A 19,004-nucleotide genomic window follows, 5' to 3' on the forward strand; every position below is an offset into this window, starting at 1 on the left:
TCCACTCACAAATCTTTCGTTTATCCTCCAAAGTGAATGTATAACTGGCCTTTGGCTTAACGATCCTATTTTTGTTTTTTGATTGTTGTAGGTGCAATTAAAATACAATATTCCATTAAGTCCTTCCCGGCCTTTATGTTATCTTTTGTCTTGTCCCTAACATCCATCAACCGTATTAAACAATCAAAATAATTCTTTTCAATATGCATGACATCAAGATTATGTCGGAGAAGATTATGCTTCCAATAAGGTAACTCCCAGAATATACTCTGTTTCGTCCAATTATGCTCAACCCCATATCCATTTAATCTAGAAGGTGGAGTTTCTGTCACCTTAGGCAAGTCCCTAACCCTCTCCCAAATTTGCTCCCCTGACAATGTTGGCGGTGGTAAGTCATGTTCAGTTTATTTTTCCTGAATGCATTTCTCATACTCCTAAACTCATGATCCATTGGTAAGAACTGACGGTGACAATCAAACCATGAATTCTTGCCCCCGTGTTTTAAAGTGAATGATTTAGTGTTTTCCATACAACAAGGACAAGCTAATTTGCCAGCAGTCATCCACCCTGACAACATTCCATAGGCAGGGAAATCATTAATAGTCCACATAAGAGCAGCACGCATGTTGAAGTTTTGTTTGGTTGATATGTCGTATGTTAAGACACCTTCGTGCCACAAAGTCTGTAACTCGTGAATCAAAGGCTGCAAATATACATCAATCAAACTTTTTGGATTACGTGGACCCGGGACAATGCAAGTTAGGAACAAATATGGACTTGTCATACACATCTCAGGCGGAAGATTATACGGTGTGACAAAGACTGGCCAACATGAATATGGTGCAGCTGAGACAGAAAATGGTGTGAATCCATCAGCACACAAACCCAATCGAATATTCCTTGGTTCATTAGCAAAATTCTGAAACGTTCTATCGAAATGCTTCCATGCTTCTCCATCTGATGGATGACACAAAACACCGGGTGGCCTTCTATTTTCATAGTGCCATCTCATATGAGGAGCGGAACTCAGTGATGCATACAACCTCTTTAACCTTGGTATAAGAGGTAAATAATGCATCGCCTTAACTGCAACCCTCTTACCGCTGGCAAGCTGTTTAAAACGAGATATTCCACAAACTTTGCAATTCTCTAAATCTGCATCATCCTTATAATACAACATGCAACCTTTTTCACAACAATCAATTTTCATAGACGAGAGACCTAATTTGGAAACCAATTTTTTTGCTTTATAGTAATCATCGGGTATGTCTAAGTTCGGATTAAGTTCTTTCATAAGCTCAATCATAGCGTTCATGCCCGCTATAGAAATATTCGCATCCGATTTAATACTTAGCAGTCTAACGGCAACAGATAATGCAGAGTGCGACATGCCTTCGCAAAATGGACGACTAGCAGACTCTAATTGTGCATAAAAACATTGTGCCTCTTCATTGGGAGGTTGATCAACAGGTTGTTGGTTGTTACCCTCATTGTACATCCCAAGAGCATCAATAACCATTTCATGCAATCTAGGATCTTGACTACTTTCACCAACAACGAGAATTATGATTGCCAATATTACTGGCACTACCCTCAATTTCTCCATGACTAGTCCAAACATAATAGTCGTCCATAAAACCCTTACTACAAAGATCAGCCCTAACATCCTCGGGTTTTAACCACTTTATACAATTGCAATCTGCACAAGGACACCTAATTGTCCCATCCTTTTGACAAAATAAATTTGCCTGATTAATAAACCCCTCAACGCCTTGCTTAAATTCATCCCTCAACCCCCGTCGATTAGGTAACACCCTATCATACATCCATCTACGATGTTCATTGTCCATCTACATGTACAAATAACAATCCACATGAATAGTTTAAGATGCACAGAGTAATTCTACATCTAGTACACAACTTTAGTGATCTAGTAAATAAACCAAATTCGATGTACAATTTCATGCATAGTTAATATTTAAAAGATTACACGATGAAGAGTTGACATACTTGTTTTCAAAATAGATGATCCTTCCGTTTCAAAATAAATAGTGTTTTAGGCTTTTCATTTTGTTTAAAAATAAGTTGTTCTTTAGAATTTCAAAGAGGAAATTGATCTTATTCTTTCAAATTAAAAACAAGGGGCTTGGGGGAAGATCTCATAGAAAAGCTTCTAAATACCACATTACACAAACAACAACTGTGCTTCAATCAAAACTAGTCCGATAAATAATATGAATCCTTGCTATCCTTTTCCCTCTATTTGGACCTTCTAGAAAGAAAACTAAACCCTATGGCAATTTAAAGCTGAGCAAAAAAAAAAAAAAAAAAAAAAAAAATCCAAAACTCGAAAATACTCTCACAAAAAAACCCCAAATCGAATTCATTTAGCATAAGCCTAAAATGTTTAAAAATTATATCTTTGCACATAAAAAAGAGGAAATTTAAGCAACGGATGCAATCAAGATTCTTCCTATTAAAATCTAGAAAGATGACAAATTTTGAGCTAAGAATACTTCAAATTCCTTCAAAATAATTGCAGTTATTAATGACTTCAAATAATAAACCTTACCTCTTCAAGAATATAGAAAAAACCCTAACTTTGTCTCCACTTTGAAATTGCAAAGTCAATTTTTTTGCTTTGTGTTCACTGTTGCTTCCAATTCCACGAATTGGGTGTCTTCTGCCCTGTGCTCTCAAACTAATTCATGTCTCTTAGCTTTCCTCTGTTGGTGATTGAAGTGGCGCCATTGATTGAAGAGGCGCCATTTATTCTTATTCTTATTCTCTTCGTTCGTATATAGTCCTTATTCTCTCGTCCTCCGAATGAATGACCATTCCATTTGGCTAGATTAAAGTGCTCCATTTTTCTTTTGGCTAAAATAAATGGCGCCTAAGTTTCCGGTTTTTTTTTCCCCAACTTTTTTCAGCTCTACTTATGTTCTAGCGCCTAAGTTTCTTTTATTCTAGCCTTAGTTTTTTAATTTTTTTTTTAACACAAATGGGGATGGATAATGGGATGTATATACTCTCTCCGTTTCAATTTATGTGAACCCATTTGACTTTGTATGAAATTTTAAAAACTAGAGAAAGCTTTTAAACTTGTGATGTTAAATGAGTCACATATATTTTGTGTGGCTATAAATCATTGCATAAAGGTAAATTGTTTCCAATTATACAAAGAGATCATTCTTTTTGGCACGGACTAATAAAAAAATAAGTTCACATAAATTGAAACGGAGGGGGTATTAAACTATTTATAATCTTTGAGATAATAAGTAAATAAAAATATTAAATTTAGATAATAACCATCAAATTTTGTAGAAAACTTGGAAAACAATTTACTTTAAAAAAATTGATAACTCAAATTAGCCTATTTTAGATCGAATCACCGAGTTGAATAAAATTTTAACTTAACAAAAGATATATTATATATTTGTGAAGACAAAATTGAGATTGTTTTAATAAAAGATGAATTTATTATAAAAGAGTGAAAATAAAATTTTGTTTGGGAATGCCAAACCAAATTATCTCCAAACAAATCTAAACGCATCTCTTAATATTTAAGATATGCATTAAGAATTACATGTCGAATCTAAATACACATATGAATACTAAGATATTGTGTTAAGGTCTCGAATACTACATTATTAAGAGTTAAGACGGTTTGCTTTACAATATCTAATGTGTAAAATATGTCTTTATTTTAAAAAAATTAGTATGAAATTTAATACAATACAAAATGAATTCAATATGTTATCAATAAAATATTTTTTAAAATATTATATGAAGGTGTGTGGTGGCAATACTAGAGGTGGTCTTGTAGGTGTCAAACTGAAGATGGTGTCGGCTAATCTTTGGTATTGTAGGTAGTAGCTAGTGGTAATGAATGCCTGGTAGTAGTTGGTGGTGGTGATTGATAGTGATAGCTAATAATGTTGGTAAATGACGACGGTGATTGACGATACATAGTGGTGAAGGATGACGGTGATAGACGATATATAGTGGTGATGATTGTGGTGATTGCGGTAGTCATGAACGATGGTGTGTTGTAAAAATGGTGGTTGGTGGTGATGATTGTAAATAGTGACTAGTGGCATTGTACGTTGATTATAGTAATTGATAATGGCGGTGGTTGTGAGTAGTGACGATTAATAATGGTAGGCGGTGACAATAATTGATAATGATGGGAGATGTCGTAATGGTAGCGATAATTAAATGGAGGAAACGATGAGTGCCATCTACAATTTATTGTTAGGTATTATTATATACGATGATCCTTAAAGAAAAGATTTGTTAATTTTTAGAGAATTTGGCAATTGATTGTAGAATTTTTTTAATCGACATTTTAATGATATAAAGACTTTGTTACAGATCTTTAATAATCATTCGGACTCATTAATTAAGTAGTTGTAACATAATAGATTAATATCACAAATACAATTTCACGTACTGTAATTATTGACGTATACGCTAATCAATCAATAATATTTCTTAAAGATACCACTCATGCACTATACATATACTACTTAGTGTAATTATCGATTTATAAGTTAATCAATCAGTATTACTTAAGAATACCACTAATATACTTCTACTTACTAGAATTATTATATAATAGACTTATCAATCACTAACATTACTAAACAATACTTCTAATACAACGCACTTTAACCATTGTCAATTTATAAGCTAAACAATCATTAACTTTTATTAAGGATGCCAATAAGAACACTTCTATTTATACTATCACTTTTTAAACTTATCACTTATAACATTCTTTAGAGTGCTATCACTATACACTTTTACTCGGTACAATAAATAAGTGGTACTACTTAATTTTCTTATGATAAGTCTAGAAATGTAATATAACTGAAAAAAGAAAAAAAAAAAAACTTTAAACAATTACCGAGGGACTTACCAATTGACACCATCGCTATTTTTTATTTAAAAAATATAAAATAATTATTTATTAAATACTCAATTTTACATATTTAATTTACCAAGAGACGTCCCTCGGTAATTTCAAAAAGAAAACTCAAAATAATTATATCTACTCTATTGAGAGACTCCCTCGGTATATTTTATTTAATTTTCATTTATTTTTTATTAACATACTGATGGTGTCCCTCGGTACGGAAAAAAAGAAATGCAAAATATTTATATTTATATTACCGAGGGTCTCTCTCGGAAATTTTAATTTGTTTTTTATTATGTACCGATAGAGTCCCTCGGTATAGTCAATTAAATGTTGACTTTAAAAAAGTCAAATAATTTACCGAGGGATGTCCCTCGGGATCTTTAAAAAATAATTAAAAATTAAAATATTTGACTTTTCCGAGGGACGCCGTGGCAAAGTACCTCGGAATAGTGACATTTAATTTGTCCCTCGGTAACCCGCGTAGGTAAATAGCTTGTTTTTAGTTTGTTTTCTTTTTTCCTATCTTGTGTGTGGTTTCAATAATGGGTTTTAGGTCGTGAAAATGGTGAAGGTAAAAAAAATGGAGTGAAAGAAGGCGGTGATATGTTTTTTTATTGCTATGGGTCCATTTTTTTTTTTTTCATCCGTGACCATTTTCTAGGAAGATGATGATGAATGTTTTTTGTTTTCTATTGTGTGGTCCCCATCCCCCAAAATAGAAAGATAAAATTTGTCCCCTTTTTTCTCTCTAAAGAAAAAAACGTGACCCCCCATTTTTAATGTCCATCCCTTCTATTTGTAGGCAAGCCAACTTAGAATTCTATGGACAAAAATAGGCCATGTGGCCATAGCTTTTCCCCCCAAAATCCTTATTCAAATTTTCAAAAATCATCCAACTAAGCATTTAGAATTCTATGGAAAAACAAATAGGCCACTTGGCCGCACTTTTCCCCCCAAAAAGACCTTATCCAAATAGTACCAACAAAGGTACAAATGGATAAAATTCCCTCCTTATTTTTTATAAAAATGTAGCATAGTTTTTATATAGTTTTAGGTTAATTAGTCTAATACGCCCCTCGTAAAATAATATTTCGACGAAATAAAAATCATAATATGTTGTTTTAAAACACGAGTTTCAAAATGAGCCCAATATTGATATACTTCCGAGTAATATTTAAAAATGTGAAAAATGCAGTAAAAAATGAGCCGTAATTCATATGTCGTTTTAATTAATAATATTTCCGTGTTAGGCGGAGCGGGATATGTATCTTCTTTTCAAATCATGTTTGTGAAAGTAAATAACTCATAATTTCTTGTAATCATTAATTATTATGGAATAATAATTATACGTCAACTTTTGCAATTTTCTCGGGATTTTTAAATTTTTATTTTTTTAAGGGCATCCTTACTCCGTCTTTGGACTCGAAAAATTTAAAAATTAAAATACGTGTTTTGTGAGGTGAAAATTAGGTGTCTACAGTAGTAACAAGCTATTTCATTTTCTCCAGATTTGTCTTCATCTCTCCCTCAAAGGTGCATTTTGCACACTTCCTGAATTGGTTCCCTCTTTGACGACCTCTCCCTTCTTTTGCCCAGTTGGCTAGGATGTGTCTTGCACACATCCTGTGCTCCACCGGTGGTAGCAATTCTTTCATAGCTGATTAAAGCCTCTACAAATGATGAGAAACAGTTATATATAATATTAAATGGACAGAAACTAAATGAAGAAAAATAAAAGTCTTTTGTCATACCTTTTGCATGTCTGATATCACCGTGTAATCTCTGCCATCTCCTAATCCCAAATCATCTATTAACAATTTCAAAAATCATGTCCAAATGTTCTTATTCTCATATTCTACTATAGCCCCAAAGAATATGCAACGTTTGATTATTAGCATCTTTACCAACAACAGCCAGTAGTTGTCCTTTAGTTATTCCCTTCAAGAAACAACCATCTAAACCAATACATTTTCTACCGCCACCTAAAAACATTTTTTCAAAGCATCAAAGAAAATATAAAAACTTTCAAACACCAACCCACCACTTTCACCAGAGTCATCAACCTTAACAACACAATTACACCAAGGATTAGTCCTCAACATTTCATCCCTATAGTCCAATATTCTTCCAATCTCTAACACATGATCACCCATTATTTCTTGGAGTACTTTAGCTCTAGCTCTCCTGGCAGTGGGTTTTCCAACATTTATGTTAAGTTCTTTCCTAATCAACTTCTAAAACTTGAAAATCCTAATGTTTGGCTGTTCAGTAATTCTATTCTTGTAATGTTTAGACAAGTACTTAGCATTGGACATGTAATTTCTCGTAGTCTTGATACACCTATGTTTAGGATTGTAGGTTTTGATCATGAAATCATTAGTCTTGTTGTCAAGACTTGCATATAGTAGCCATGGGCAGCCTTCCCTACACCTCACCCTAACCTAGGCTCATTGACATACTTCTCTAACTGCACATCCCTTTGAAGTGCATATTTTGTAACAACATCCCTAATTTCATTCACATCCTCAAAAACCATCCCCAACTCCCACATCACCTTTTTAGTAGATTTGTCAAAATTTATCCTTCTTCTAGCCCTCCTTGACGATTCAACACTATATGCATCAGAACTAACATACACTGGCTCATCCCCAACAACCTTACCTTTCAAGCTTTTATCAGGAGTAGCAGTTTCATCAAAGCCTAGATCTGGACCAACTTCACCTAAGGAATTTCTCCGGGGTCATTTGGTATTCTTTCTCTTCTTTTCCTCCTCTGATATGACCTCCTTTCAACCCTCAAATCTGTGTACTCTTCATGAACATCTTCACTTTCATGTTCAACATCATGTTCATTAAATAATTTAGCTTGGTCAGACTTAGAACTATCATCAGTGGATTGGTCAGATTTAAGAATAGGAAATTCACTACTTAATGGGTCATCGAGCAAGCGAGCTTTCGTGAGGCTATCGGTTGAGATGTCTTTCCGGCAGAAGAAGCATTCTGCCGGTTCAAAGAAAGCGGCCGATTCTGATGAGTAGCTGCTGGTTCAGTATTAAAAGTAGCTTCTAGTTCTTTATTAAAAGCCAACCCATTCCCTTCTTGAACACCCCCATCCCTTTCTTCATTAAAAGCAGCAAAAGATTCTTCATTGGGTCTAGTGTATTCCAACAAAGCAATGAGACCATCTAGGATTACACAACATAAGATTACACACCTCTTAACCCCAATTTAAACTAGAAAAAAACCATAATTTTTCGACAAACCCTAGGATTCCAGACGACAATTTCACAAATCCTATATAATATCGAAAAAATAAACTTTACGTGTACAATTGTGATAAAGAACACGACTAACCTAGTATTTTTTTAGTCCACTAACAATTTGACACAACCTTGAAGATAAATCGATGACAACCTTGAAAATTCACTGCAATGTTGCAAGCTAAACTTAGTTTAAGTGTGATTCAAAGTGATTTTCAGAACAAAATGCTATGATTTGAGTGATTACATGTCTGATTTGGGTAGAAATCGAGTGGGAGGTGGAGAGTTTTTTAGGTTTGAATTTTCAGAAAGTTGAGAAATGAAAAAGACACGTCTAGTTTTAACTTTTTAGGAGCGCGTGCATACACTCGTTTGAGTTTGGATGACTTTGTCCATATAAAAACGTCAATAATACACAAAAAAATAGTCGAAGGGGTAATAGGACCCCCGCAAAGTTAGGGTCTGTTATGGCAACTTTGGCCATAGTTTAAGTGTGTTTTGAACCCTTTTCCCATTAATTTTTAAATGTGATCTTGTTGAAAATTAACGCCATTTCCGTAAGTTTCTGAAGAATTATATATGGTCTTCACTTGTTTGTCTGTGCCATATTATATTTTAAACAGAGACTAGTGCTTTTTCTTCATTATATGTCTTTAATTTTGAGTGGGTTTGAATTCTCAGAACTTGACAACATGGTTTATAAAGATTATAGAATGACAAGATTATTCTTTCTTTTATTGCTTGTAAATGAGGGATGACACATTTGGTGTTCAGCTCCTTCTCCAAGTTTGAATTTCATGCGCCAATGTAAGTTTGTTGGATTTGAACACGTTCTCCGGAAAATTGATTGACCTATTTGTTATGTTATCTAGTCATCCTTTAATTAACATGAAAAGAACCACTGAAATTTAAAAGGTTTAATACTTCAAGTTCTTTAAGTAGAAAAAAAGTAAGTCAATTGTCTTTGTGGATCTAAAGTTCACTGATCTACCTAGTTTGATAGTGGTAAACTCTCATCATTCTAACACTAAAAAACTGTTTTTTATTGTACAGACTGTTTATCCTTTTACTAGTCTATAGATTGTGAAAGCAAGTTTCTTTCTTTTTCAGTTCTTAATCGAGAGGTAAGGTCGATGAAGACGTCCTATCTGCATGGAATTGTGAGATAACCTATTGGATGATCGGAGCCAAATTCTTCCTCTGCTTGACCTAGCAAATCTTGAAATGAAAGTTAGCTCAAGAAAGATATTCGGAACACAAATCTCCTCTTTTGCTCCTCCCCAACATATACAACAAAGTCTTGAAATTTGTTTGTCATTTTTTACACATATAGGGTGTGTTCGATAGGGAGAAAAACATGTTCTAGAAAATATTTTTCAATTTTTTCATGTTAGGTTGGTCAAAATTTTTGAAAAACATTTTCTTTAGGAAAATAAGTTTCTTAAAAATGAGGAAAATGACTTCCCTAGTGGAAGTAGGGAAAACAACAAGTTCCAGAAGTCGAATTCCACATTGATTGTTTTCTCCCTACCCTCCAATACTCCTCATCTTCACCCTCACCCCGGAGAAGGGGAAGGAAAGGTCTACCCTTTTAATTTTTCAGTTCACTAGCTAAATTAGTGGAACAATTAAGCACTAAATATACGATTTATACAAAATCAACTTTTTAGACATGTTTATAAACAAAATACACTTCTTAGTATTAAAAGTAGCTTCTGATTCTTTATAAAAAGCTGACCCATCCCCTTCTTGAACACCCCCATCTCTTTCTTCATTAAAAGTAACAAAAGATTCTTCATTGGGCCTAGTGTATTCAAACAAAGCAGTGGGACCATCTAAATTATCAACCATGTGACAAACATAGCTTTCAATAATATCCCCATTTTCAAAACTTTGTGAAAGATAAAAAATGTCCCTATCAGTTTGGATTTCTACACGACTGTCACTATTAGGTATCCTAACACAAAATGAGCAACTTGTAGTATACCCTAGTTCTTTAATATAGTCCCTTAGTTCAAAAAAGGACATCCAATCCACATCAACGCTTTAGAAATATATATCTATCTATCTATATCGTAAACTATCGGATCGGGTATTATTTAGATGTGAAACTTGCAGAAGCTCATTGGCTCACCTTTGACTCTAGCCTCTCATTTAACTCGCTACTTCGTCAACTTCTCAGTCCCTCGTGAGTGTGGCACGCACCTCTACAATCCAAAAACTCTGTTATTTGTCCACCCTCATACTGTGGCTCCTTAATACTAACATTCAAAACCCCACCATGATACCATCTCAATATTACCAACATAAACCCACTCATACCTGAAATTACAATTCAATAATAGTACAAACAATCAGTACAACGCATATACAACAATAATAGATGGCCAACAACAACCAATACCCTACACACACATCAAATAACAACAATTAAATTCAGACAGGTGACAATAGATGGCCAAACATTGTATAAAATCATATTTTGGGGTGAAAATGGATTGGACACACCTACAACAATAATAATACTCAACATAAGATTACACACCTCTTAACCCCAATTTAAACTAGAAAAAAACCATAATTTTTCGATAAACCCTAGGATTCCAGATGACAATGTCACAAATCCTATATAATATCGGAAAAAATAAACTTTACGTGTACAATTGTGACAAAGAACACGACTAACCTGGTATTTTTTTTAGTTCACTAACAGTTTGACACAACCTTTAAGATAAATACGACAACCTTGAAAATTCACTGCAATGTTGCAAGCTAAACATAGTTCAAGTGTGATTCAATGTGATTTTCAGAACAAAATGTTATGATTTGAGTGATTACATGTCTGATTTGGGTGGAAATCAAGTGGGAGGTGGAGAGTTTTTTGGGTTTGAATTTTCAGAAAGTTGAGAAATGAAAAAGACACGTCTTATTTTAACTTTTTTAGGAGCGCGTGCATACACTCGTTTGAGTTTGGATGACTTTGTCCATATAAAAACGTCAATAATACACAAAAAAATAGTTGAAGGGGTAATAGGAGCCCCGCAAAGTTAGGGTGTGTTAGGGCAACTTTGGCCATAGTTTAAATGTGTTTTGAACCCTTTTCCCATTAGTTTTTCAATGTGATCTTGTTGAAAATTAACGCCATTTCCGTAAGTTTCTAAAGAATTATATATGGTCTTCACTTGTTTGTCTGTGCCATATTATATTTTAAACAGAGACTAGTGCTTTTTCTTCATTATATGTCTTTAATTTTGAGTGGGTTTGAATTATCAGAACTTGACAAGATGATTTATAAAGATTATAAAATGACAAGATTATTTTATAGAATGACAAGATTATTCTTTCTTTTATTGCTTCTAAATGAGGGATGACTCATTTGGTGTTCAGCTGCTTCTCAAAGTTTGAATTTCATGCGCCAATGTAAGTTTGTTGGATTTGAACACGTTCTCCGGAAAACTGATTGACCTATTTGTTATGTTGTCTAGTCATCCTTTAATTAACATGAAAATGTTACTATTTTACTCATAATGGTCAGAAAACACATGAGACTTGAGAAATTATGGAACCATAAGGAGAAAAAATTCCAATACTAACTGAAAAGAATCATTGAAATTTAGAAGGTTTAATACTTCAAGTTCTTTAAGTTGAAAAAAGTAAGTTAATTGTCTTTGTGGATCTAAAGTTCACTGATCTACCTAGTTTGATAGTGGTAAACTCTCGTCATTCTAACATTAAAAAACTGTTTTTCATTGTACAGACTGTTTATCCTTTTACTAGTCTATAGATTGTGAAAGCAAGTTTCTTCTTTTTCAGCTCTTAATCGAGAGGTAAGGTCGATGAAGACGTCCTCTTTGCATGGAATTGTGAGATCACCTATTGGATGATCGAAGCCAAATTCTTCCTCTGCTTGACCTAGCAAATCTTGAAATGAAAGTTAGCTCAAGAATGATATTCGGAACACAAATCTCCTCTTTTGCTCCTCCCCAACATATACAACAAAGTCTTAAAATTTGTTTGTCAGTTTTTACACATATAGGGTGTGTTCGGTAGGGAGAAAAACATGTTCTAGAAAATATTTTTCAATTTTTCATGTTAGGTTGGTCAAAATTTTTGAAAAACATTTTAGGAAAATAAGTTTCTTAAAAATGAGGAAAATGACTTCCCTAGTGGAAGTAGGGAAAACAAGTTCCACAAGTAGAATTCCACATTGATTGTTTCCTCCCTACCCTCCAATACTCCTCATCTTCACCCTCACCCCGGAGAAGACGAAGGAAAGGGCTACCCTTTTAATTTTTCAGATCTGGTCATATTTTTGTAATTTTGTTGTTACGTTTTGCAAATAAGGACTATCCCTATGTTTTGTAATATATGGTCTTTAGTCTTATATAGTTGTGTTAGGTGATTTTTCCTTTTCAAATATTATTAAGGCTAAGGGCCCAAAACTTGGGGCAATAACTCGAAAATTTTATATATTTTTAATTACATGAACATTACTACTTTTAAGGAAATAGTCATTTTGCAAAGACATAGCCAAAATTATAAACTCAAATTCGCTAGCTGAATTAGTGGAATAATTAAGCACTAAATATACGATTTATACAAAATCAACTTTTTAAACATGTTTATAAACAAAATACACTTCTTAGCCTCAAAGTTTCAAACTCTCCCGGTTGACCGCATTTGCGGATATTTTGAGATGCCTAATACCTTCCTCGGGAGGTTATTCGAACCTTTACCCTTTCTCTAGTTTTCAAAGATTTTTAAGGTTTAAATCACCTTTCTTTTAAAATGGCTTCCGAATCCCCGAAATAAATACTAGGTGGCAACTCTGTCATTTTCTAAAATCAAGTTATTGATGCTTCTTTAAACGAGTTTAAAAATGGGTCGTGATAGTCCTTACTAGTGTATTCAAGCCACTTTCACAACTATATGTCTATGGAGTGGAACTTAACAAGAACAGATTCATAATTCTATAAATATGTTACACCTCATAAAATTGTTGCGTTGTTTGGGTCAAAAGTAAACTAACATAAGCTCGGAGAGGCCATGGAACTCCTATAAGGCTGAGGAAGACTTTTAACAAATGTTAAGCATTTAGCATAAGGTTTCGGGGTTAAACGAATCAAAGATGTTATAACCCGTACTTTCGAGGTTAAACTACGTGTGCTTAATATGCTAAGGAGGTCGTGTTTTAAGGTAATTGAGTCATATAATATTCGTATGTTAGGTTTTGAAGTCAAGCAAGTTGTAAAATAAAAGTCAGCGAAAAGTATCGCAAGTTACGTTCATAAGTTTTGCTGAAATTTGGGTCTAATGTCACTGAGCTTTTCTTCCAATCTACTTGGAGTTACGGGGTGTTCCATTCATAAAATTGAAGGTCTATGAGTCTGGTTTCCAAAACATTAAACTGTTCATCCATACAACGTTAGAACAGAGAGATATTCGCATTCTCGCGAGACTGCGCAATTAGCTTTGCTGGGTCCCACTTAGGAGCTGACCGACCTTGGCTTGTTTTAAAAATGTTTGGGGGATTATATTTCATCAATTTTCGACCAAAATTTACCCAAATACTCTCCTAATACCTCTTAACAGATTCCTAAAGATTTCAAGGCGAAATCCAAGGGTTCATAACCAAATCGAACACTAAAAGCTAGCTAAAGTAAAGAACACCACCTCTAGGATGTTGTGAAGTGAACAAGGGTGGATGTGAGCTGAATCAAGTTTGGATTTCAGGTTTTATCTGCTGTGTAAGGTATGTATAACCTCCCTTTCGTTGTGCTTAAGATTAATTCCATGTTGATGAGGTTGTTTGAAGCAAAATACTACAAGATAGCATTGAAATAGCCTAAGATATGGCTACTGTTTTGTTGGGCTGTTTTGAGGTGATAAATATGATTTGTGATGGCTGGAAATTATTGAATATAACATGAATATGTTGTGGCTGATGTTGTTAAAATTATTCATGTATTAATTAAGTGAACTGAAGAAGAAAACATGTAAAAACTATGAATTGAAAGTGAAGGTTGAAGTGTAGGCATGTGGACTATTTTGAATGTTGTTTTTTTGGATGTTTTGAGTTGTGAATTATATGGTAAGCCTAAGTATAATGTCACAAGTAGTGCAGAGAGATTTATGAAACAAGAGTTGAATTCAAATTATGTTTCGTTATTCGTAAATCGAGCTTGCCGTTCAATGTGATTGTTGAAGTAATCAGAAAGCTTATATTGATTTGTATTGTGTTGTTAGGAAATTTAATGACACTTAGTGGTCTATAGGATGTAGTATAAACAGGGGAGGTGTTGCTCGCTTTCTCGTAGGATATGTTGTTAGTAAAATGTGATGGTTACAACATTTATAATTATGACAATATCATTTTACTTATTGTAGACGCAAGAAAATTGTGTTAATGGTGGTTGATTGAAGAGGAGATTACAAGGTAAGTTAAGGCTCTTCCTTTCTCTTGGCATGATAAGAATAAAACAAACGTAACGAACGATATCCATAATGGCTCTATTCTTAGAAAGTGTTTGAAGATTATGTTCTTGTTTCCATATGACGGTTGCTATGTTATCTTATAATCCATTGATCCTTGAAAGAAATTATGTTGATGATGTTAGTTCCATAATGATAATCGGAGGTTCAATGACCTTACGTCACTCCGATAGATTCAGAGGCATTCAGATGAACATGTCGACTCTCTTTATCTCATGTTACCTTCATGTCTTTATTATGTTATTCCTCATGCCTTACATACTCGGTACATTATTCGTACTGACATCTCTTTTGTCTGGGGACGCTGCGTTTCACGCCCACAGGTATTGAGGTATAGGTTGATGGCCCACTCTGTAGGATACTAGCTCAGCAGACAGTATTGTTGCACCCCACTTGTTGCCTTGTGGGTCAGTATGGTTATATGTATACACATGTATGAGTATGGCGGGGCCCTGTCTCGACTACATTATGTCATGTACTCTACTAGAGGCTTGCAGACAGTTATGTACAGCCAAATATTGTATGGCCTTGCATAGATATATATGACGTCCCTGTCGGCCCATCCACTATGTCCAGCTTGTTATGTAGTTATGTCCTTTCAGACTTGTTTTATTTCAGTCTATCATTTCTGTGAGTTAGCAGGTTATCTCATGGCAGCCTTAATGGCCACCTATGCTTATAATTAAATTATGGATGTTTGTCTAGTGGTACTCGGCATGTAAGGGCAGGTGCCCGTCATGGCCTTCCAGTTTGGGTCTTGACAAAAGTGGTGTCAGAGCAGTTCTGTCCTAGGGTTGTGTACAAGCCGTGTCTAGTAGTGTCTTGTTTATGCATGTATTGCGGGCCACACTTATATATTGGAGGCTATAGGGCATTTAGGGTGGTTACTTTTCTTCCTTATTCTAGATTGTGCTGTAGAGCCAAGTCATAGCATGTGAAATTCTTAACCCTAACCTTTCCTTATCTTATAGTTGGAAGATGACTTTTTCGGGAAGAACTACAGCTGGTTCGAGGACTGAAGTGACGAGAAGGGTGGATGTGAGTTACTCTCTAGAGGAGGACCCAACTGAGGATACATCCTCCATTGAGACGGACCCATCTGAGATCATATCTTCTATGCAAACAGACCCGTCTGAGATTCAGGATGAGTCAGCACTACAGACATCATCGACCTTGATGAGTGTAGAGGAGCCCAGAAGAGATCCGATGTCGCCAGTTTCACCTTTGGCCCCAGCTGGGCAAGAAAGAAGGAGACCAATGCCGGGAGTTGATCCCTAAGCTTCGTACTATGGTAGACTATGAGAGAGTACAGGGCCTTTCGAGAGACTGAGAGGTTTGCAGCCTGAGAGCCTAACTAATCGAGAATTGACGTCATCTATGGAATAAGGTTCGAATGAAAATGGTAACCAGACTAGGAGGGTCAGTATAGTTGGGACGTTTGTAAAGGTTCCGAGTGGCGATGAACAACCAATGGAGGGACAACAGGAAAAAGAATTTCCCCAGCCCATGTTAGAATGATTTGTCCCAGATCAAAGCTCTAGAGTAGGGCCATGGCAAGGTCCGCATCCATCGGGATTTTCGGACCAGAGTGACTGAATATTGAAGGTATATTCACCGCTTTGATAAAATGTTAGAATTAAACGAGTGTGATTCTGAAATGTTTTATGTTAAGCAACAACGATAAGTCGTAAAGCCCCGATGGTTACATCTAGAAAAGGAAAAAGGGTAGTGTTAAATGAAGAACCTTACGTGGAATCTGCGGTTAGATGGCAGGTTAAAATTGTGAGTATGTCGATAACATAGTAAAGAAATGTTGGGGTAATAAGGCGATGATATGACTAAATAGTCATTGTAATTGCTTCAAAAGGAATGAATATGGAAAGGCTACGTATGTGTTTCAGTAAGACACCTAAGTCTTATTATGTAAATGGTTTGCGAACAAGAAGGTAAAACATAAAAGGTGGAATAAGAAAGGAGTGTAGATTACAAGGATTGTAATGTTTAATGTTTATGGCGATACAATACGGAATTGCAAGATTTGTACTAAGATAGTTTTACTGGTTGGACAATGAATGGGATCGAAATAGTCAGAAAAGGTAGAAGAACAACATATATTATTCATTGAGATATATTTTGATGGAAGTTTTCTTACCCATGGTTCTGTATTGATAAAGATGTTATAACGTTATATTAATCTTTCTTTTTCAGTGTTGTCTGCGCATGAATGATCCACTTGCCGCCGCTGACGTGACCATCTCCAAAAGATATGCCTCAATCTGTGGCAGAAGAATTCTCGTTCTAGTTCTTCTTCTGCCTAATCTTTAGTACCGCTTGCGAATTATAAGCTGTTTGTGAAGAAGATAGAGTTGCATTTTCTTTTTAAGGAAAATTATGGGAAGGATAGGAGTATGCCTTAATATGACACTTGAGTAATTACGCAGATGATTTATGAGCCAATGAAGTAAAGAAATAGTGTAGATTATATTGTTAAAGACGTTATGCAGGGACATGAGTATAAATGTATACGAGTCATGGGTTTTTCGAAGGAATGTATAAGACGAAAGGTAGGACCAAGGTAAAGGGGATTATCCTTCAGGAAGTTTTACGACAACAGGATTATTGCTTTAGTAATGTAAGGCTATATAGCTAATGGGGGGAAAATAAGAAATGTCTCGAGAAAATTATCCAGAATAAGAGCAAGGGGCGAGGAACCAAGAAGGTAGAAATAGAATCCAGGAAGGATGGAAAATGGATAAGTTTAAGGTTGCAAAGTGATACAAGCTATGTTTTTCCTTAGCGATGAATTAGTAATCTAAAGGAGGTCTACTAAAAATTCGAACGCCTATACAACGAAGATATGTCAACGATCAGGATGGACCTATGAGAAGAAATCTTGTGCTAGCTATCATTACAGTGATTGGAAAAGAGAAAGATAATTACTAGAAAAAGGGTAAGGGAAACCATAAAGACCTCTTTGATAAGAGGTGGAGCCTGTACGTCAATAAGAGTATGTGAACTTTATATGTATATGTATCTGAACAGATGGACTAAAAGATGAGCAACTACTGTCAAGATTAATCGCGAAAAAATTGGGAATATGTACTTATAGGAAATGGGAAGATAAATGGGATATTAACCGTAAAATATTGGACCATTACCTTAAGGGGGGAAGACAAGACGATAAGTATTAGGTTAGAAGTATGCTTGGAAAGATGGTAACTGGAAGGGGTTAGAAACCACTTCAAAGAAATCGCACTAGCAAAAATATAAGTTGTAAGGATAAATTGTTGATTCAGACAGTCGTATGCCCGATCAGGCAAAAGTTAGGAAATAGAACTTCAGAGAAGAAGTTACTTGAAATTACAAGATAAGGAAGTAATGAAAGGTCCAGTGATGAAGAAATGAAGAAGGATTGGGCATGATGATACTCGGAGTTAAAGGATAAACTTAGATAAAAATATGTGATGTAGCCACCTTGAGTTAGTGGAACCGATATGAAGCCACTATATTGGAGGATGGTAGAGAGGCAAAACCATTCGAGTCAGGAACTAGCAACAACAACGTTGAGGAAAAGATATGGATTTGATGATAGAAGACAGATGAAGTAATAGGCCAATATTGAAGTAAGTGAGTACGTGATGGTAAATCCCCTATACCCAGAGCAACCTGCGATGAGTTATGATAGACACATGGCGACATAAAAGTGGCACCCCAGAGATAATATTCGAATCTCAGGCATAAGAGATTCAAAACGTAAGGGAACTGGAGCCAAGTTACGAGCGAAACGGAGTAAGATAAGACTGAATAAGGAACTAGAGGATAATAACGGTAGTAAGAAGGGGCGAGAAGAAGTAAGGTCGTATAAGATGACTTGTTTATGTTAAGTGAATAAAGACAGAGCTAGCACCGAAATGAATACGTCTACACATAAAAGTAGCAAGTCATTTGTTATAGCCCGTATTTCGTGCGCTCGGACATTTCGAAGAAGTCGTGGAATGTGGAAGGTAAGATCGTTTTCCAAAACTATTTTAATGCGCAAGTGGGTTATTAATATTATTATTTAGGAATATTGTTGATATGGAATATTGAGAAAGGTTGAGGGCGAAAAAGGAAAATTCGCAAAATAGTTCATGAAAATGTTTAAAAAGGCTAGGGGTAAAATGGTCATTTCATAAGAATTCAAGAAAGTTCCAAAAAGGGGCCATATTGGCCATGTGAAGAAAAAGAATGAAAAATGATGACCAAAATAAGTCATCTTTTATTTTAGAAAAAGTTCAAGAAAAAGAAAGAAAATTCTAGAAAAGAAAAGAAAAGTCTAGAAAAAAAAAAGAA

The 19,004-nt window shown here is 34.9% G+C and overlaps 1 protein-coding gene across 1 annotated transcript; it reads right to left on the minus strand.

The window, feature by feature from the left end:
• Positions 1-328: 328 nt before the first annotated feature.
• On the minus strand, positions 329-1,606 carry LOC132048937 (uncharacterized). The gene has a single exon (XM_059439616.1). It carries the CDS (start codon positions 1,604-1,606, stop codon positions 329-331), a length of 1,278 nt encoding a protein of 425 aa, XP_059295599.1.
• Between the last annotated feature and the right edge of the window lie 17,398 nt (positions 1,607-19,004).

This window comes from Lycium ferocissimum, chromosome 3 (genome assembly GCF_029784015.1).
Source record: "Lycium ferocissimum isolate CSIRO_LF1 chromosome 3, AGI_CSIRO_Lferr_CH_V1, whole genome shotgun sequence".
Lineage (NCBI taxonomy): Eukaryota > Viridiplantae > Streptophyta > Magnoliopsida > Solanales > Solanaceae > Lycium > Lycium ferocissimum.

Excerpts from the sequence above, each read along its gene's own strand:
- LOC132048937 (XM_059439616.1), bottom strand. The coding sequence starts at position 1,606 with ATGGAGAAATTGAGGGTAGTGCCAGTAATATTGGCAATCATAATTCTC.